Source organism: Alligator sinensis, unplaced genomic scaffold (genome assembly GCF_000455745.1).
Source record: "Alligator sinensis unplaced genomic scaffold, ASM45574v1 scaffold511_1, whole genome shotgun sequence".
NCBI classification, from domain to species: domain Eukaryota; kingdom Metazoa; phylum Chordata; order Crocodylia; family Alligatoridae; genus Alligator; species Alligator sinensis.
Window position 1 is genome coordinate 1,606,161 of NW_005842114.1, and position 20,753 is coordinate 1,626,913.

At 47.8% G+C, this 20,753-nt stretch overlaps 1 protein-coding gene across 2 annotated transcripts in view; it reads left to right on the forward strand.

Moving 5' to 3' along the window:
- The first annotated feature begins 1,731 nt into the window (after positions 1-1,731).
- MYBL2 (MYB proto-oncogene like 2) overlaps positions 1,732-20,753 on the forward strand; it is a 19,800-nt gene continuing 778 nt past the window's right edge. The window contains exons 1-12 of one of the 2 annotated variants that reach the window (XM_025205387.1): positions 1,732-1,847; positions 3,561-3,632; positions 5,212-5,304; positions 6,415-6,635; positions 6,799-6,955; positions 7,800-8,069; positions 8,945-9,382; positions 12,553-12,692; positions 14,154-14,253; positions 14,865-14,978; positions 16,237-16,353; positions 19,276-19,431. In XM_025205387.1, the coding sequence (XP_025061172.1) occupies positions 1,734-1,847; positions 3,561-3,632; positions 5,212-5,304; positions 6,415-6,635; positions 6,799-6,955; positions 7,800-8,069; positions 8,945-9,382; positions 12,553-12,692; positions 14,154-14,253; positions 14,865-14,978; positions 16,237-16,353; positions 19,276-19,431 (1,992 nt within the window). In that variant the 5' untranslated portion in view covers positions 1,732-1,733. The remainder of the gene's footprint in view (positions 1,848-3,560; positions 3,633-5,211; positions 5,305-6,414; positions 6,636-6,798; positions 6,956-7,799; positions 8,070-8,944; positions 9,383-12,552; positions 12,693-14,153; positions 14,254-14,864; positions 14,979-16,236; positions 16,354-19,275; positions 19,432-20,753) is intronic. The other variant, XM_025205388.1, reaches the window with a different exon arrangement.

The window sequence follows — 20,753 nt, forward strand, 5'->3', positions numbered from 1 at the left end:
AGAGTGGTGAGGTGACTTGCCCAAGGTCACCCAGCAGGCCAGTGGCAGAGCCGGGACTGGAGCCCAGTCTCCTGGTCCTAGCTCCCTGCTCAGTCTGCACAGCCATATTGCTTCACCTGAGCTCAAGTTACAGATCTTCAACCTCTGGGATTGATTCCAGTTGCTACACCCGGGGTGGGGGTGTAGGAGAGGGGGGTTCTGCCATGTTCTTGGGGTGGGTGGGAGCAAAGTAAACTGAAATGCTGAAGTTGGGCCAGCTGGTGTTGGACTGTGCTGAGTATGGTGTCCTGTGGAGAGCAGGTTGGTCACCCAGTGCTGGCAGCTTTTGTCTGCTTAATTGCTCTGAAAGAAACTGCATATATGTTAGATACTTCCCCTGTGTAAGCCTTCCACGTAAGTATGTGGCTGCAATGGGGTGTTATGCAACCACTGATGGGAGAGGGAGAAAGGGAGGAGGTCTGCAGTCACAGAGGAGATGTATCCAGAGAAGTCCCGTAATGAAAACCCAGGTGAAGTCTGCAGCATTCCTGACAGTGGTTGGGCAGCCTGTGTGCTGTGACTGCTGCTCACTGTGCTCACCTCACTGCTATCCTGTACTCACAGCAGCAAAGGTAAACAGGGGCATAAACACTTCCAGGATTGGGACCTTAAGGTTCCCTTGAAATCTGATCACGTAAGAAATCAACTATAGTTTCCAATATGACTTTGCTCTGGAGGGCCCCTGCCAATTTCGGTTTGCAAACATATTTTCCTTTCGTCCTGTTTTAACTTAATTTTTAAAAATCTTTCCTACAAATTAAAAAGACTAGCTGTAGAGGGGGAAATATCAAGAAAAGTGTTCTTTTTCTTCATCTCTCAGTGGCAGCCTATGAACAGCTAATGCAGAGCTGATGTCCCTTTAAGCCCCTGGTCACTCCTGAAGACTTTTATTTTATTACATATGAATGTAGTGTCTGTGAGAGGTGCCAAGCTGACAGCACTGGAGGAGACTGAAGCCTTCTTGGTCTGCAGAATATGTGAGGTCTGAGCATCATGAGCTCAAATATCTTCACTGCACACCTGACCTGTGTAAAAGTTCTGACCCGGGGTAGTTCAGTCCTCCGCTTGCTGAAATTGTCTGCAAAGGGTTTAAATATATCGGTCTACATGACCCAGCAGCTAATAATCAAACAGCTACTAGTTAGTGATACCTTAGAAAATAATGACCTAGTTTTCGTATTGTCTGTTGGCCTTTTGGGATTGGTACTTCAGTAGCCACCATTGCTGAGTGCCTCACAATCCCTGTTGTTTTTAGGGAGGTTCTGTTATCCCCATTTTACAGATGGGGCACTCAGGTATAGAGATGCAAAGTGATTTTGCCCAATGTTATACAGGAAATCTGTGGCAAAGTAAGCACTTGAGCCTTTTGTCCTTAGGCCTAGGTTAGTGGCCTAACATGGAGCACTTCCTCCTTCAACGTAAAAGGGCCATGTCTCTGGCTTTTTAAAAGGTCCAACTGAGCTAAATGCTTCTCAACATTTCACATGTGGCCTTATGGAATTGGTCAACAAAGTTAGGCCCCTCAACTTTGAATTCACCCCCGTGTTCCCACAAAATTGGTTAATGCCTAGATTGTGCAGATGGCTTGCCTGCGTTAGGAAACTTGGCCAAAGCTTTCTGAAAAGCACTGTGAGCAAAGTCAGTGCCTGGAGCTGTCTACAGAATTTGCTTCAACTGCTGCTTCAAACACAAACATGCCTTTTTTTTTTTTAAGTGAGGAACAAGAAGAGCTGCATTACCAGGATACAGACTCTGATGTGCCAGAGCAGCGGGAAAACAGGTGCAAAGTCAAGTGGACCCACGAAGAGGTAGGTGGTGGCACAGCACCTGCTGCAAAGGGGTATGTCTCTAAGTGGATGGGTGTATTGTGGCTGTGGGGAGATGAATCAAGAAGAAAGCATCATCTGTAAGGGACCTCAGTGACTTCCTGGATAGGTAACCCGTGGATCAAACTGTTTTAATCAGACACCGGGAGGGGGGTGGAGTTTGTTAATGTTACTAGTGTTTTCCCAAGCAAATTTTGGTCCTTTTGCATCCACTTGACTTTGGGAATGCACCACACAGAGCCTTCCCCTTCACTCTAAAGCGTCCGGCTTGGTTCGTTGTTGCAAGTAGATGGACTGATACCCATGACACCATGGTAACAATTTCTTTACCTGTAGGCTAGTGTTTCCCAAACTTTTCCTCAGCATGACCCCATTTATGACCCCTTTTCCTCAGCATGGTCCCTCACTCCCACCCCCCAGGTGCCCCTCAGTCCCAACCTGCAGCCCCCTGGCCCTGCCAGTGCCTCTCCCTCCCAACCTGCAGCCCCCCACTGCTCCCAGGAGTCCCAGAGCCAAGGCCTGCAGTCCCCACCCCTCCCAGCAGCACTTAAGCCCCAGCTGCTGTCCGCAGGAGGCCCAGCAGGCAGGAGTGCTGCACCGCCATGGCTGGCAAGCTGAGGCACCCCTTCCCACCCAGCAGCATTGGGGCACAGCTCTGCACCGCTGCACTTTACCGTGGTGCTTCCTCCTGTGCTGGGTCCTGCCTGTTGGGCTGTGACCCCAGCTGCTAATGTTGCAACCCCATTTGGGGTCACAACTCACAGTTTGGGAACTGCTGTCTTAGGCTAATGACACTAGTCCTTACAAATGAGAGAAGCTTCACTCAGCTGCATTGTCTTTACTCTGAAAAAAAAATCTTTGTCTCTAAGTTGCTGATATGAGACAATATCCTAGTGAAGGCAGGTCAATTGGTAGTTTTCACAAGAGTGAACAGGTTGAGTTCAGGAATAGGTTTCCTCATTTTTAGTTCCTGTGAGAACTACAGATGCCTTTATCTTCACTAAGGTTTCATATTGAGATAACACATTTTCAAAAGTGAGAGCAAGGCCTCAAACTCCCCTGGGTGAGAGAGCTGTTTCCTACCTCTCTTCTCACTGCCAGAAGAACTGAGTTATTGACCTCACTTGTGGCCTAGGGAAGTTGTGGAGTCTCCTTCAGTAAATCTTTGCAAGAAGAGGCTGGACAGGCACTCGTCTGGGAAGGTTTAGGAATAACTGATCCTGCATCTATGCAGGGGGTTGGATTAGATGACTGCCAAGGTCCCTTCCAGCCCCTGATGCTCTTAGCTCTTAGGTTAGGAATATACTGGTAGTAAACATGCTAATTAGAAAGCAGGTAGACCCTGTCCATACAGTTGGAACCAAACCACATTAGACCATAATTGACTTTAGAAGTGAATTTAAATACAGAGCTGAGCTCTTGTATTTAATGAGTTGCCTGGACCATTGTACTAAAGCTCTGGGCCAGACATCTCTATGTGCCAGGTTTGCAGTTGTGCTTACTGGATGATGCTAAGCAGCTTCAGTAGTATTTTGGTATTAAATGGTATAAACTTCCCAGCAGGGTGGAGGTTCAATTTTCTTTTCCCTTAGCTTACATACTTAGTTTGGGCATGACTTGCCCTCTTTGCAGCAGCATGATATGGCCCTCGTTCTTGTCTGCTTCTGTGAAAGCTGACAACTTTGTTCTTCACAGGATGAGCGGCTGAAGGCGCTAGTGAAACAGTTTGGACAGACTGACTGGAAGTTCCTGGCAAGTCATTTCCCTGTAAGTGGGGCATCTAGCAGCTCTCCTTTGTCCAGTATGGGATACTTGGCACTCTTACAGGACCTAGACCTCCTGCACCTGAAGTGCTTGGCAGACATGAACTAGCATCCTGTGCTTGTACAGACAGAAACTAACAACAACTCTTCCATCAAGCTTTGTGAGGCAGGCAAAGGGCTGTTCCTCATTTCAGCGGGGTTGGCTGTATAGTTTGTTTGAGGCCCCAGAAGGCCAAGTATGTTGGAGATGGGGCATGGGACAGGACTCCATGTTATCCTGATTAGTGCGTGAGATCACAACTGCCTGTTTTAATGCCAGTAATGGCAGCAGTGTGCATGTAAGCCTGAGGTTTCTTTTTTTTCCCCTGCAAACCTTACTCTGTCCTGTAGAGAGAGCTGTGCAGAGAGCAGTACCATGCTTGCCCCTGGAACTGGGTGTGTCTTTCTTTCTCTTTTGAAATGCTTGTTCCAAGCTGCTTCCCCTGGCCTCCTCCTCAGCCAAAGGCCACATGTGGCTCCGGATTGGTGAGAAGGGTCTATTAGAGCTGCCCAGAGCTAAGAAGAGAAGCTTGGGTTAGTGGCCATGTCCATGCAGTGGCTACCAGTAAGTGCCACCTCAGGCAGGAAGGGAAGGTGGTGGGCGTTTTCTAGATTTTGGAGCAAGCCAAGTTTTCTGCAAGATGAGCTGGAGGGAGAGGGGCTTTGGGCCCAAGCCACTTTCCTTTCTCTGCTGTTTTTCTGATTCATGCCTAGTCTGGCCCATCCCACCAGGCTAGGAAGAGTGCGTTTGCAGTATAACGGAACTAGGAGGGGGCCACGCGTATGGACACTGCTTGTGACTGCCTGCTGTAAACACAGCTTCAATCACCAAAGGGATGTGGGATATAGATAGCTCTGAGCTGTGTGGTATACGGAGCATGGGATACAGACAGTTTGGCTGAAGCACTGAGGAGAGACAGGGCCAGCTCTGAACAGCTACTTCTAGAGGAACTGAGCACATTTTGAGAGACTGTCTTTCCTCAGCCAGTTGATTGCAATTGCATTGCCTGATATCTCCCCCACTCCCAACGGCCAGAGACTGCGTGTTCAATGGACTAAAGGGGTGGCCAATGGTTTTAGAGACTGGAGTCCCTTACTTATCCACCTGATGAATATGGCAATGACAGAAGCTGCCCCTACGCATACATTTGCCAGTGTGCCTCAGGCTTACCATGTAGGGATCATGTCTAGGGATGAGAAAAGAGTTTTGGTTTCTGAGGCCCATTTGGTTCTTGGTGCATCTTTCTAGCTATCAGGGGGGTCAGCTGTGGATACATGCATTTTGGGGCTTAGCAAGGAATTTGCCTAACTTATTTTGCCTGTGCCAGTAAGTAGCAATCAGATAGTTGCCAGCTTTGGCTGCTACTTGCCTGACATGGCTTAAAGCCTCTGACTAAGTGGTGGCCAATTTCCCATCCCATCTTTTCTCAGCTCTTAGCACATTTTAAACAGTCAGTGTATTGTGGCAGGTTCTTCTCAGTTGCTGTTGTAGTTACTGTCAGTGGCCTCTGTTCTAATGCATGTATATTGTAACTCCGTCACAGAACCGCAGTGATCAGCAGTGCCAGTACCGGTGGCTGAGAGTGTTGAACCCAGACTTGGTGAAAGGGCCTTGGACCAAAGAGGAGGATCAGAAGGTAAGTAGCTGGCAGGCTGCACTGAGAGGGGAGGAGGGCTGGATGCTTCTTGTGGACAATGAGAGAGGTGCTGGGTTCAAGCCTGACATACTTTTCTTTGAAATGTGATGAGCTATGCCTGTTGTTGGGTTTGATTATGGCCCAGAAGAGCAGCATCAATAAACTTCTGTGCACTCGGCTAACTGCTCCCAAGCATCCTAACAAGTGCTGTAGATGCACAAGGCCCTGCTCTTCTGAAAGCCTGGCCTGCTCCCCATGCCATATTGCCACAGCGGAGACCATTGGGGCATGGATATGGAGGCCAGCGGGGAGACATGGTGAGAGGGGACTTACTGATCAGATGCTACCTCGTGTTAGGTTTTCTGTTTCCACCTCTTTCAATCTGTGCTTTCCTCTCCAGCCCCCTTGCTAACTCCCCGGAAGTGAGTGCCCACCTCATGTCTGACTATCACAGCTGCTACCTTGCCATCCCTTCCACCTTTTGCCTGTGCACTGTCTAGTAGGCATTGCAGAACTCTGCTGCCATGCGTCACATTCCAGCTAGGTTATAATTTCTTAAGGTAATAGTCTTTAATTGCGATAGGGCTCAGCATGTATATACTGGCACTGCAGTATAAACCTCCTCCATCTAAACCTTGGATGGAGGTTTAGATGCAGTGGATGTTGAAGAAATAGACCCTATATAGCAGGGGTGCACTAAGAGGATACAGGGATTTCCAGTGCCTCCCTGTGAAGGAGAAAGCTGGAGGAGGCTTGGAGCATGTGACAGCTTGTCACTACCTCAGAAGTGCGCACCTGATTTAAAATCCATCTCCCCTGTTAGTCACTAAAAGCCTTTTGCTTCATGGTGGGCATGATTGTTCACTCCCCTATACCTTGCATAGTCAGTACAGAATGGCACCAGTGTGCACCCTTTTAGCAGTGATGTAAATGATGATCTGTGGTGTGTAGTAATGGTACCCAAGGGCCTGGGTGTTTTATTCATGCAGACTCTCCTCTAAATTAAACATTTTTCACTGCATCCTCAGTAGGTTCCTGTAGAGTCACAGAGGATGAAAAGCAAAGCTGAAAACTGTTTCTTAATTCACTTCCCTTTGTTGTTCTTTGAAGGTAATTGAACTGGTAAAAAAGTATGGCACAAAGCAGTGGACACAGATAGCAAAGCACCTGAAAGGCAGGCTGGGGAAGCAGTGCCGGGAGCGCTGGCACAACCACCTGAACCCTGAGGTGAAGAAGTCCTCATGGACAGAGGATGAGGACCAGATCATCTTTGAGGCCCACAAAGTTCTGGGGAACCGCTGGGCTGAGATCGCCAAGCTGCTTCCTGGCAGGTAGGGCTTCTGCCTGATGCTAACACCTTATGGGTCTGGTGGGCTCTTGAGATATGCCCATTGAGGCTTCTGGCAGAAGGGTTAGAAATACATCAGCACTGTTGTTTGCACTCTTAACACTGGTGGCCTGATTGCTATAATTGTGGCTCTTCTTTCTTTCCAGAACTGATAATGCTGTGAAAAACCACTGGAACTCCACCATCAAGCGGAAAGTGGACATGGGAGGTTTCCTCAGTGATTCTAAAGAGTCCAAATCCTTATTCTTATTATTGGAGGTGGATGGCAAAGAGAGCCAAAGTCTCCAAAGAGCCAGAAACCAGGTATCACACCAAGTGAATCAGCTGACACATCGGATTTTGCTATGGAAGACTTTACAGCCCATTGTGAAGGGTGTGGGGGTAGCCATTACTGTTCTGTTAATCCACAACTGCACTTCCCACCAGCAGAAAAGTTCTGTGAGTGGGTGTACCCACTAGCCAGGAATCCTGACCCTCCATATTCCGATTCTTGTATAGGAAATGGAGTTGTGTAGTCTGCAGTTCTCTATGGATGGTCCATATAGAGGATATTAACCTCCTGTTGTTATCTGTTATTCTCTTACCTCATGTGTTAGAGGCCTGTGGGTGTGTATCTAAAGGTCCTGGTTTTAAACCCTTTTGATGATACATAGGGGTAGTATTGTACTATGCAACAGAATTTCTAGTTTCTTTTAAAGAAAAGAAAAATAGAAAAGTACTTATGAAAAAAAATCCAAGTGATTAGGCAACATTAAGGTTACAAATTTAAGCATCCAACAGTTAGGAGGTGCCAGAATTCATGCAGTTACCTTTTGTATCTGTCATAGCAGAGTCTGCAATTTACATGATTATGTTTTAACTGTCCTACAAAGATCCATGCATCATTTGGTGCTCAGGATGGACAGTGGCTGATACAGTGGGATGTAAAGTATGGGGATGCTCTCTTGGGGATGAGCAAAGGCTTGGGAAGTAGAACTGCTGGGTTATAGTCCTGCTTCTGCCACAGATGTCCTGTCCTGTTTGTATTGCCAAGACTCCACTGTAATGCATACGCATGAGTGGGCTGAAGGAAGATTGCATAGGGAATCTCAGAACTTGACTTTGCAGCCATAACCTAATTTTAATAGGTGGCTTTTGTGTTTTGCAGAAAAGCGTTCTAGCCAGCTGGCCTGCTGATGCTTTAGAAATAAAAGAGGAAGATGCCAGTGATGATGAAGCAACGGGCTTGCAGGAGTTGCCCTCGGAGCAGCCGGCTACAGAACTGGTGGAGGACAATGCTGAAGGGACCCTGGAGGATGTGGTGCCTGAAGACACCTCAGCAGATGGCACCTCTCCTTACAAGTGGGTGGTTGAAGCTGCAAATTTGTGCCCAACTTCGGGAGCTGCCTTCACAGAAGCTCTGGACATGATAGAATCCGTAAGAATTGGAGCAACGTTCGCATAACTCTGTCTTATAGTGTCATGACCTGTAAGTGATCCTGGCTGATGCATTCAGCGAGGCTCCTCAAGAAAAAGCTCCAGAACTGGGCTTTCTCTTTGACTTCATTGTTGCTTCCCACTGCTGGATTGGCACTGTGTACTTACTCCAAACAGTAGGAAAGACTCACCTGCTCCTCTGTGTGGGCTACCCAAAGGTTAGGTTCAGGCTCCGTGTTCTGAGCCAGCGTGTGGGGGTAGCTGCTTTTTGCCAGCATAGGCCCGTCTAGTACAGGACAGCCTGATCCTGGGTGGTGCACACAGAGCCACCAGAGGGGCTTTGAAATGCCTAGAAAAGGTGACATCCATCAGTTGGACTTGACCATATTATTGATGATTGTCTGAGATTTAAGTTTCTTTGCCAGGGGAAGAGGGAAGGAGGGGGCAGGTACATTCTGCAGCTCATTTTGGACATGGGGAAGGGACACTTAAGTTTGGAGTGCACTCCATTGGTACAGCTGTGTGGGGCCAGGACTGGCCCAGCAGAGAAGGAAGCTGGTCAGGAGAGAAGGCCTTTGGCAGAACTTTGTGCCAGAAGCTTGTGCTGAGTTTCTCCAGGCTTCCTGCGGAGTTTGGGTGTCTTATTCCCATGTAATTTAAGCAGATCTCTTGGGCATCTTTGAAAATCTGAGCCTCCATTTTCCTAGATACAGTGCTACGAAGTCTGTCACTATCATCAGCACTAAACACAGCTTCATGCTGAGGTTGATTAGGGATGTGATGGCTGGCTTTAAGGTTTAATAGTCTGTTTGCTTAGAGTTCAAGCTGATGGACTCTCTCTGCAGCTGTTTGCAAGGTCATGTCCTTGTTCCACAGCACCTTGGTCCTCTTCCTGGGCCTTTTCTGAGTGTTTCGCTTGTCTGGCAGGATCCAGATGGATGGTGTGACCTGACTCATTTTGACCTACCCGAAGATCCCTCTGGGGGCGGTAGCAGTAACAGCAACAGTCCAATTAGGCAAACTCCCAGCAAACCCCCCATATCTCTGTCCAATGTAACGGAGTATCGCCTGGATGGCCACACCATATCAGACCTGAGCAAAAGCAGCAAGGGTGAACTGATCCCTATTTCCCCACGCTCAGAGGTGAGCTTTGGGACCCCGCCCTGCATCTTCAAAAGGCAGAAGAAGAGGAAGATCTCCCTCTCGCCTGTCACAGAGAATGCCACCAGCACCAGCCTCTCCTTCATAGACTCCTGCAACAGCATGACACCCAAAAGCACCCCTGTCAAGGCACTGCCCTTCTCCCCATCCCAGGTATGTAGCTAGATGGGAACATGGTAGCTTGTTCTGTTGTCTTCTGCTTGGGGACACTTTCAGTGCATGAATTAGCAGGAGCAAATAGGTTTGCTCTGTTGCTTTACTTATTTGTGCTCATTCATGTTGCAGAGACTAACAAGCTCTGATGCTTAAGATTTATCTTGCTTCCTGCCTTGAAATAGGAATGGCCAGTACATAAGATGGCAGTGCAGTCACTGGAAAGTCTTGATGCAGTTTGTATAAGATGGGACTCAGAACTGGGATTTTTCTGTCCACTGGTCATTAGAGTTGCCATTGCAGTTTTCACAAGAAAACAGGCTGAGAGTATGTCTGTGTTGTGGGGATGCTTTCAGTTAAAGGGCAGGGATTAGTCTTCCTGGGTCAGGGGTACAACAAGTGTTGTAGGTAGATAATAACGTCCAGCTCTTATCCCCACTGTCAGAAAGCTGAACTGCCACCTGTGGGGACCATACTAAAGTATTGCTGGGGAGTGAGTGTTACCAGCACAACATCAATGTAGTGTAAGCAAAAGAATGTCCCATCAGCAGGTTCTCCTGGGGTACCAGCACAGAAAGGTGTTCTTTCGGTTTTAAGCTGTCAGTGCAAGTCACATAGCTACACTTGATAACAAAAGCATCAGACAGGCCAGGCCTTGTGTTGACAATGCAATGACTTGGATTACAGCTGCTCTAAGGGTAGTCCTTCCAGGGCTTCTCTTTACTGCAAGTGACCTCAGGCTCTTATGCTTCCCCCCCTGCCCCCACTCCCTTCCTTTCTAGTACCTTCCCACAATTCCCACTGGGCTGTATTTTTCCTACCGTCTTCCCACTTCCTGCTTTGACACCTCCCTTCACCTAATATGTATAACTTGGTTTAACATTTTATTTCCCCCATCTGCGTGTGCCTTGCTGTACCTAGTCTACTTCTAATACTGCTGCATTTTGAAGCACTTGATCTCAGAAACACCACCTCCTTCCTTTCTTCATGAGCATACTGTCAGCTGACTAAAGGCTGACCCTCTGTGAGGCCACCAAGAACCATGGCTTCAGGGCCAGGACCTGGAACTATGCTGTCCTGTAATGCAGTTGCCTGCCTTCACTTTGTAGCCTTAGGTTGTAAGCTGCTTGGGGCAGAGCCTGTCATTTGTTCAGTGTTTACATGGAGCATATCACACTTTTATTGCTGTAATGTGACAACTCCTGGTTCTTGGCTTTGGCTCTGGCTCCTCATTATTCTTTGAGCTGTGCAGCCTCAAAAGCAAGAGGATTGCTGCCCCAAACAGCTTGCAGTTCAGTACAAGACCAACAGCAGATAATTCTAGGCAGACGGAAGGAACACAGAGACTGAGACAGTTTGTTAGTGTGATGGCCTGTATTCTCATTGCTCAAGCTATTGTCAAGTGTTTTTTGTAAACATCCCAGCAATTAAGAAGAATTTGAAGGACTCCCCTGGGTGCTACTGGATTAGGACAAGTTGACCTTCCTGGCACACGCATGCATCTGGTGCCTGGCCTGTGTATAGGTGAGGAGCCAGTTCATCCTCTTGGCTGAAGTGGTTGAGGCCATGGATTTTAGTGAGAAATATCTCACAGCCTCTCCCTCTGTCCTGCAGTGGATTCACTGTACTCATTTCTGCGCAGCATCTTCTACCTAAGGATTTCAAAACACTTCAGCAGTGTGAGAGAGTGTTACCTCTTAGTCTTCTGTTCAGTAGTGCCCTTTTTTTGCAATTTTGGGAACTGGCACAGGTTTTCTGAGCTTCCAAACATCACATAGTGAATCTGTGTTAGAGCTAGGAATGGAAAACAAATCTCCTGACTTCCAATGTCTTCTTCCAACCAAAAAGCCAATCTTTTTCAATGAGTGTAACAAAAATAGCTTCCTTCTCTTCCCCCCTGCCCTCCCCCTCCAACCTTCCCAAGAAAGTTCCTGGTAGGCTGGTTGCGGGGTGAGATGTGGTTTTCACTGGCCTCATCTTCACTAAGAACAAAGAGGCTTTTCTCCTTCCTTTTTCTTTTTTCACTTGTGGTAGCTAACACAAGGTTATGGCTTAGTGTAGGGGTGGGCAGAATAGGGCCCACAGGCTGGATTCGACCCGTGGCTGCCCCTGTGGCACTCTGTGTGGGGCCGAGCGCTGCTTGGGGCAGCCTGTGCTGCACTCCAGCCCCAGTCTGAACCAGTGCATACCTGCCAGCCTTGGTCTGGGCCAGTGCGCACAGCATCCAGTGGGGCTGCTCCTGGTGCAGCTGCAGTTGCCTGGGTGCTGCTTAGCTCTTCTCGCCTCCAGCGGCAGCGCCTCGTGCTTCTGCCCCTGCTGTGTTGCTCTGGGTGGGAAGGAAACTTCAGCCGGGCAGCTCCTGCTCCAACATACAGGGCTCTGGCTCCAGCTCCAGCTGCCTTCCACCCACTGCCCAGGCAACTCTGCTGCATGCACCCCCTCCCTCTCCTCCTTCCCTTCACCTCTAGCTGGCTCCTGGGGCTTAGTACCCCATATACATGTGAACACATCCTGCCACAGGGCAGGGGCATGCAGGGAGCAGATCGTGACTCTGCCCCAGGCTCCAGCTCCATGCTGTCACTGCCCTGTGACCCTGCCCCATGTTCCTGGCCTCACCTGCCTGTCCCACTCCCAAACACCACTCCTAAACAGCGCTCCTCGCCTGCCCATGGCCAGGGGTGGTGCTGACTTGGTCCATCACAGCTCATCAAAACTGTCTATGTAGCCACCAGGCCCAAATAATTGCCCACCCCTGGCTTAGTGGGACTGAGGTAGCTGGTTAAGGTGAAGACTGGGAAACCTGAGGTTCTATCTAGATCTGCTAGTCTGTATCAAAGCTACAATTTGCTTCATTTAAAGTGGGACATTCTCTTTGGTTAGCAAATCCGTGTTAAGGATACACCTTTGTTTAGGTGTGCCCACTTCCATCTTGGCCATACATATATTGTACAGCTTTCAGTGTTGCTGTTCCCATAAAGAAAAGAATAAATTTTACTTGCATCTGTGCCAGGAGTTGCACCAGTATCTACACTATTACTATTACAGATTGCACCCTGAACCAATGTAGTTAGGCCAGTGCAATTTAAAAAAAAAATTTAATGGTGAGATTAACCTTGAGTTTCCAGCATGCTCAGCATCTTTTACCTTTCTTCATTTCCCTTGTTGGGCAGTTCTTAAACTTCTGGACCAAGCAGGACACACTGGAGTTGGAGAACCCATCCCTGACCTCCACACCCGTCTGTAGTCAGAAGGTGATTGTGACCACCCCGCTGCACAGGGACAAAACCCCCCTGCTCCAGAAGAACTCAGCGTAAGTCTTTTCTCCTCCTCCCAAACCCCATCTCATCACAGGGAGGTTGGATTTTTTGCAGTGTTATCCAGCAGCTGTGGCAACCCCAAGAATAGGAAGCGGGGTTGCCAGTATTGAGGTTTATCTTGTTGGATTCCCCCCTGGTGAATCTGTTTTACAAGAATGCTGGTGTGTTGTAATGTGTTTTGAAGGGTGAGTTGTATTCCCCATTGCTGGAATGAAGGTACTCAGATTTAAAACCGGTGAGTGCCTAGAATAGGTGAGGTCAGTCAGCAGTGGATGGGCCTGAAAAGCCAAAGTCTCACCTATGAGTTGTGAAATCTGCTCATGATGATAAAATGCCTCATCCCTCAGGCAGCTTCTGTTATGTCCACCTCCTGCTTGTAGTGTTCAAGAGGATGTGTGGCTGGAAGGCTCAGGCTGGAAAACTTCTTTGAATGTATTCTCCCCTTCATCTGTGAGTGGCAGGGTGAAGTATCCCCCTTGTTTGGAGAACAGCTCTGCTCTGGAAGAGGATGCCTCAGCAGAGGGCCAAGCCAAATCAGCAAGTCTGAATAGCCAGTGTCACTGCCTGCAGAACCTGCTCTACCCTTGCAGAACAGAGCTTTAGCTTCTGGGTGTGTTTGCCTGGAGAACACAGCTGCATTGGGAACTGGGAGGTTGCTCATCTCTGCTCCACTCTTTTACAAATGTGTCCCCTGCCTGACAGGCAGTTTGGGGCATCATGCTCCATTTTACTTGCATTCCTTAGCTCTGGGTGAGGTGAAACCTTTTCTATGGAAACAAATGCTTTGTATTCACAGTTGGAGCTGGGCGGGGGAGGGGTAGCAGCTGCTAGCGGGGCTAGTCCTATGCAGGAGCACAAGACACATACAGCTATCTAGTGTACCACAGCTACAAAGTGCTGTTGGCATAGATGCAGCTATCCTGGCACAGTGGTGCTTTTCCAGCATAGCTGGTCACAACCAGAGCCCTATCCCTGCAAAAGCATGATTTTGCTTGCATGACTGTGTGAGGGGCTTCTGCTGGCCCAGCATCTGGCAACTTCCTTACTCCCCAGAGCTCCAGTGTACCCCTGCCCTAAGGAGCTGTGGGTCACTTGCAGTCCTCAGGGATTGAGTGATGGAGATGCTACTTTAGGGCTGGCCATGTACAGCTGGAGCTGTTCATGTGTTGGCTCCAGCAACAGTGCCTACTTTTCCACTGCTTTGTCTGCCCTGCCTGAGCCCTTTCGGTACCCCCACCTGGCAGCAGGGCCTGCTGATTCTGATGTCAGAACCCAGCACCTGTGGAGCGTGTCCTCTGAGGAAGACTCAGAAGCATGGCTCTGGGGCTGCAGGGCACAGTGTGCTGCTGTTTATTTGAGGGAGGGAGAGTAGCTGGGATAAGGGAAGATGCAGCATATAGTAGCAGGTCCCAGCATATTCTGTTCCTGAATGCCTGCCCTATCTCTGCTGTTAGGTTTGTCACCCCTGATCAGAAATACGTAGCGGACAATACTCCTCACACGCCCACGCCATTCAAGAATGCCCTGGAAAAGTATGGACCAATGAGGCCTCTGGTAGGTATTGAATAGATGCGTGTGCCCATTGCAGCATTGCTTGAGCCTGCTCACTGGGCTTGTAGGCCGCCCAAATGATTATTGCCTGTGTTGCTGCCACCTAAACATTCACCAAAACACCCTTACACACCTGGAAATGTTCCAGCCCAATCTGAGAATTAAAGTGTGCTGAGTTGTTTTGGGCCATCAACCAACCCAGTCATTGTTAATGCGCAAGCCCTTAGTAGCCTGGGTACATTCCTGGGCTGGATTGTGCCAGGGATTTCAGTGGCTTTATGAATGTGCCTTCAGAGATAGCCACAGCCCTTAGATCGTATATAAACCAGCAGTGCTATGCTCCCTTCTCTCAGGTTTGGTATTCATTCAGGCATCCCTGCTGAGCAGAGCCTTGATAACTAGTCCTGACTGACCAGGGATGCTGTGAAGGCAAGTTAGAAAATCAGGCTGTGAGATTAGATTGTAGTAAACCAGTATTGCATAAAGGAGGCCTCCCTACCCCCAGTCAGCTGCACCCCATGCTTTCATCATCAGCATTGGCACAGATTAGCCTGCTCTGTACCACTCCTCTGACAGTGTCCTGTCCTATGACCCTGCTCCTGATATTCCCCCAGCCGCAGACCCCTCACCTAGAAGAGGATTTGAAAGAAGTGCTCCGGAGTGAAGCTGGCATTGAGCTCATCATAGAAGATGATGTGAAGCCTGAGAAACAGAAGCGGAAACAAGGGGTGAGCCTCTTCTCATACAGCTGCTGTCACGCTGCCCTGTTACACGCTGGTTAGGTTCCATAATTGGGCAGGGGCAGATTGTTGGCTGTTTAGTGCCTGCCATTATAACTGCTAAAGTGGTCCTCCCACCAGGCACTCTGAGCATGTGAATGTTGCTTTTTAAGTCAGTGGGACTACTTGGATGCTTATGGTAATGCTTCTGGATCATGGCCTAATGTGCACTGAACATATGCCCCAGAGCTAAGCATACCACTACCATTGCTACCAAGGCTCCATGCACCTGTAGTGAGTAAAGATCCCATAGCATTTCTCTTAAGGACTTGAGTTTTTAGTTCAGGTCTCCTGGGCAAGTTCTACCTAGGTCCCTTGTGTTCTACTCACTTTCCCTTCCTGTCCTTGCAGGGGGTGTTACTTTTTCAAAACTGTTTTGTTATTCAGGATTTTAGCATTGAGATTAAGAATCTGTGTTATGTTCTGTGGCAAAAAGAGTAAATAGATATCACTCCTGTTGGGGTGGTTGTGATGAAGATCAGCATGCTTTTATGTTGTCTGTGTGCACAAGACAAATGGTGACACTGTATCCTTTGCTGTAGAGAATCCCTGGTGTGGGCTCCTTGTGCTATGACACTCAGCATCTATTTTCTGCACCTGGAGCAATTTGGCTCGATCTTATAATGACCCTTTCACGGGTGATACTTCATAGAGATACTGCATGTAGGGGTGTGGGTTGACTTATGGGCTTCATATTAGAGCCTTTTTGCCTTTTATATTGCTGGTCCAATATAGCCAAAACGTTGTTGTCCTAAGATGGCTGCTTGACCTGCATGAACTATCCTGGTGAGTTTCGGGAGAAAGGGGTCCCCATCACAAATCACACCTGCCACTTTGGCAGGGTACTAAGGAGTAACCCATTTATGGGGCTCGCTGTTCAGATCTCGTGATATTAAGGGCATTTATCACTGTTCTGTGTACTCGATCTCTAGGGGCTTTGGGTTTCTAACATCTTACACTAGTATAAATTTCAGGAGGAAGTGTTGAACATAACCTGCATGGTCCCCAGTCTGCATGGTCCCCAGCCTTTTGCACCAAAGGGCTGTGTACAGCAGGGATCTTTTTTCTTCTTTTTTAAAGGCTGATAAACTACCTTCTGAACCCCCCCTTTCATGCTGCTTTTTCCATTGCTACTGGCTATTCCATCCCTTGTGCCAGTACCAATATTTATGATTGCCTGCTTTGTTACTTCTTATATGCTTCCCAGCTTCACAGAAGTCCCATCAAGAAAGTTCGGAAGTCCCTTGCCCTCGACATCGTGGATGAGGATATAAAACACACAGTGTCCACTCTACCCAAGCAGATCTGTTTCAAAAGAGCACCGGTGAGGGATGCTAAAGTGGTGGAGATGGGAAGGGAGGGCTGGAAGCCAATGTGGTGAGAACAGTGTTACCAACTTAACTGTTTTCTGGCTAGTTTTAATATGCTTTCAGGCATATTAGCATCAAAAGGTGAGATCCACCTGTATAAATCCCTGAAAATCCATTAACATATCATCTGACCCTTAAGATGGAGTCATAAAAAAGTAGAAGAGAAGTACCCACCTTTTGGGTTTAAATTTCTTAGGGTATGGTGGAATAGAATCACACGTAGACCCCCAGTGTACATCCGGTGGAATCTGATTCTAAGTGTACATTAAGAATCAGTTCACTGTGTGTAAAATTGATGAAGTGTCCAATGACCTTTTTGTGATGATTCTAGAACGTCTTGTCTGGTGAATTTCTACTTTTGGGGTCTGGCAACACTGGCTAAAAAAAATACTTGCTTAATAAGCCTTGTCAGTGTGAACAGAGGAAGTATTGGCTGGCTAGAATGTTGATTCTCCTGCAGGACCAGCTGCAAACATCTCTGAATCCACAGGAGAAAGCAGAAATAGTCAGAGGGCAGCTGAGTGTTGTTTAGACTGTATTAGTGGAGCTAATTAGAGGTGTTCCAGTTAAGCGCACACAGTATTGAGAGGAACCATCTGTCAGAGATTAGAGGGAAGCACAATATATCCCTTCACTTCTTCCCTCCACTCCTGGGCTAGTGCTGTGCTGTGAACCTTGCTGCTGGGTTTCTGCTACATTCTGGGTCACATGCATGGTATTGTATGTGATGGAGCGGTGGCCTTTCTTAAACACCTTTCACACTGTGCTGTCTGAGATCATTGCAGACCCCTCTCTGCAATGCTGCACCCCTGAAACATTAAATGTAATATTCTGTGAAGCCTCCTTAATGAGCAGAGATGTGATTATCCCTGTTAGCCTGAAGTTGGGTAGAAAATAGACCCTACCATTTGCCTCTTAATGAGGGGAAGCTTCCATGGTGGCTTCTCACGTGGGTGGATAAAAAAAATGGAGCCTGCTGGGATATACTCTTGTGGACTCTGTGGCTCTTATTAATTGAATTAATACCTTAAAAATTCTTCCTGATTAAGTCTGATGTAACATTAGTATTGCATTTCAAAACTTGAAAGAAGGACTCAGATGCAGGTTTAGGGCTCATACCCTCTTCCTTAGCACCCATTGTGCCTTATCTTTTGCACCATAGAAGTGTCCTCTGATCTAGTAAGTGCCACATCAGTGGCTACTGAAGGTGAACTGCAAAGCCATGAAAGTCTGGGGTAACAAAAATTACTCCCCAGAGGGGGATTTAAAGGAGCAGGGCAGGAGATTTAAATTTGAGATTACTTCTCTTAAAGCTGCAGCAAAACAATAACACTTTTTTCCTGTTCCAGTCTGCTGCACTGCTGGACTTGCTAAAAATGCACAGATTGCATATTAACAATACTTAGGCTATCTCATCTTATTGCTGGTATCTCACCAATACCAGAGTAATCTCCAACCTAAATTTCCTCTGCTGCAGTTTGAGGCCACTGCTCCTAGTCCCATCTTCTACAGCCACAGAGAAAAGATAGGGTGACATCTAGCAGACTCAAGAGAACCCCTGGCCTATCAGAAAGCAGGAAGGGGAAGTAATTGCCTTTGAAAAGCAAGTTATCTCTGATTTCTGTGATGGCCCTTTCCCTTTTCCCTAGTAATGGGAAGGAATGGGGTGGAAAATTCTGTATGCAGACTAGACTTGAACTCATCCCTGAGGGCATTTATACACATACTTTTCTGTCCCATGACGTGCTGGAGGTCTGCCACTTTGGAGCAGACTTGGTTAATCTATGTGCGAGCTGAGGTGAACTGTGCTGCACTGTGGGCAGTTGTATAAGTGGCGAAATGTGTGTCAGTGCACAGAAAATGGTGGTGGTGCACTTTTGAACTTAAGCACTTCCAATGTGTTTTCATTCAAAAGAGCACCACTGCCATTTTCTCAGTAGTGATGTTCATTTTGCCACTTCTGCAACTGCAAGCATCACAGCACCAGCTGCTTTTCAAAGCGCCCGGTGCTGTGGCACTTGCATGTGTAAAAATGCCCTGAGTGTCTGTAGAACACAAGCTTCCTCTGGCCCTCTAGAAGCCACGTTCTGTCTCCATGGCACAGACTATGCTGCAGTTGGAACCATGTTAACAGATTTATTTCTTGGTTGGGTCTGAAGGCCCAATCATCACCCCACTTAGATAGGCCCAACAGGAAGTGAAGACAAATGGCCACTTGCCAGCTGCAAACTCCTTGCTGTTTTGGCTCAGTTTCTCCAATCTGTAGCTGCCACTTAGGCTGAACAAGGACTGCTCCTATGTTGTTCTCCCCAGGTGTCATTAGGCTTCTGGTTAGCTGCTGTCCCTCTTGTCCACATTATTGAGCTGTGGCTGCTATAGGTTTGCAGATAGATTCCCCTCATGGAGAAGAGGGTGTTTTCCATTGTTTTGGCTACCCACCTCCCCAAATATCTCCTCTATGGACAGAGCTATGTTCCGGCAGGCATTTTGCTGACAGAGCTGCCTCAGTTAAGGGTATGGTGTTTTCTTCCATATCTATATCCAGTGTTGCTGTTTCAGCAGAAAGTTGTAGCATAGACTGAGTCCATGTTTAAGCACTATTGGTGCTAATTTGGTTCTAACCCAGTTGCCCTGTGTAATTTTTCCTAAGAGCTGTGTGCTTTTGGTAGTGAGGCTCTTAAGTAAATTCTTCCTATGCACATTGGTTGCTAAAACCTTGCTGGCAGCAACTGTTTTTAAGTAGTTGTTTCTGGTGTGGAGGAAAAGACTGGACTGGAGAATTTTGGGAACACAAGTGTCTGAATGCAGGTGGGCAATATTCCTGGGTGTAATGGGGCAGACTGACTTGTTTCCCTGTGTTGATTTTTTTGCTGCAGTCAGTGAATTTCTTCTCAAGGTCCCTGAACTTCTCTTCCTCCAGCAATAAGGATGACAACAGTTTGCTTAATAGGGGGTTCATGCAGGTGCAAGTGAAGACCGAGAAGACATCCTGTACCAGGAAAATCCCAAGCCAGTTCAAACCTCCAGCTCCGGTAAGTGCTGGCAAACAGCTGCCCTGCTCCTTCCCCTCCCCCTGAAATATTAGTAAACAACAGAAACCCTTTTCACTGCCCTGGGACTTGTGAAATGAAAGTGGAAGCACACCTCAGTAGATGAGGCACTGGGGGGTGACAGAGACCCTCCAAAGCAGATTTATTTCTCTTTTTACATTAATCCTATCAGACACCTTGCCCAGACCCAGCATGGAGCACTTTGATGATTTGAGCCTAGGTCTCGCAATCTGGACTAGGATGATTCTGCCACTGTCTGATTTTGGGGGAAGTCACTGAACCTCTCCTGTAGCTGGTTCTTCATTGGTACCATGGGGTTAATATTACACTGGGTTAGTGCTTTGAAAGCCTCTGAAAGGCCCATGTATATGCACTTTATTAACTTCTCAGTCCAGCTTCTTGTCTCTGTCTCTTTGTAGCTGCACATAGTTACATGAGTCAGAGAGAAGGGATAGCTTTCTTCTCAGATGCTTGTAATGGGGATTAAACCTATTTGTTTGTGAAAGCTCCTACTTGTGCTGAATAAATACTCTTCCATCAAAACAATTCCCACAGACCTCAGAATAAATTGGACTTGCATTTAACTTCCCTGGTTTATAAACCATGTCTCCCATTTTGGGTTGGGAGTGAATTACTCTGGGCATTAATAGCTATGTATAAGTAACGTATACTGGCAAAAGCTTGGAGGGTTTGGGACTCTTGGGGGGCATGGAGGGAAGGGTGGACCCATGTGATCCCCAATTAGGTAAATTCCCTGGGCATTTTGTCCATTCTGCTGATGCCCAAAGGGAGGACTGACAAGAAAGGTATTGCAAGATGCTTGGGATTTACCTTGGCTTTCTCTGCAGTGGCCCTAATTTAAACATACTGCCTGCTGAGCCATGGTTGAGCTGGCAGCTATAACTACATTGATGGTGGTGCTGCTGTTAGCAGATGCAATGCTCTGGAGATCTGATTCTCTGTGGGAGCCCCTTTCTGTTACTTTCTCCAGCACAAAGGGGCTGCAGGCTCCTGGCTACAGTTGTCCAGGAGTCCCACAGGGGGAGAGGGGTCCCTGCCACATGGTGCACAGGCTGCCAATCAGCTGCTTTCCACCCCCGGCAGCAGTCAGTGTAGGGGGCCTGTCTGAACACTGCACTCTGGCTACTCCAGATGGCCACGGTGGCTCCTTTCCCCACCTCCTGCTTGGGTCCTGTACTGGGTAGGGGAAAATCAGGCCCTAGGGTATTGGTAAGATGCACATTGCCTGATTTCTTCCATGAATGCCCATACTTTGATCTTTGCAAAAGGTCCTGTGGTCAGTG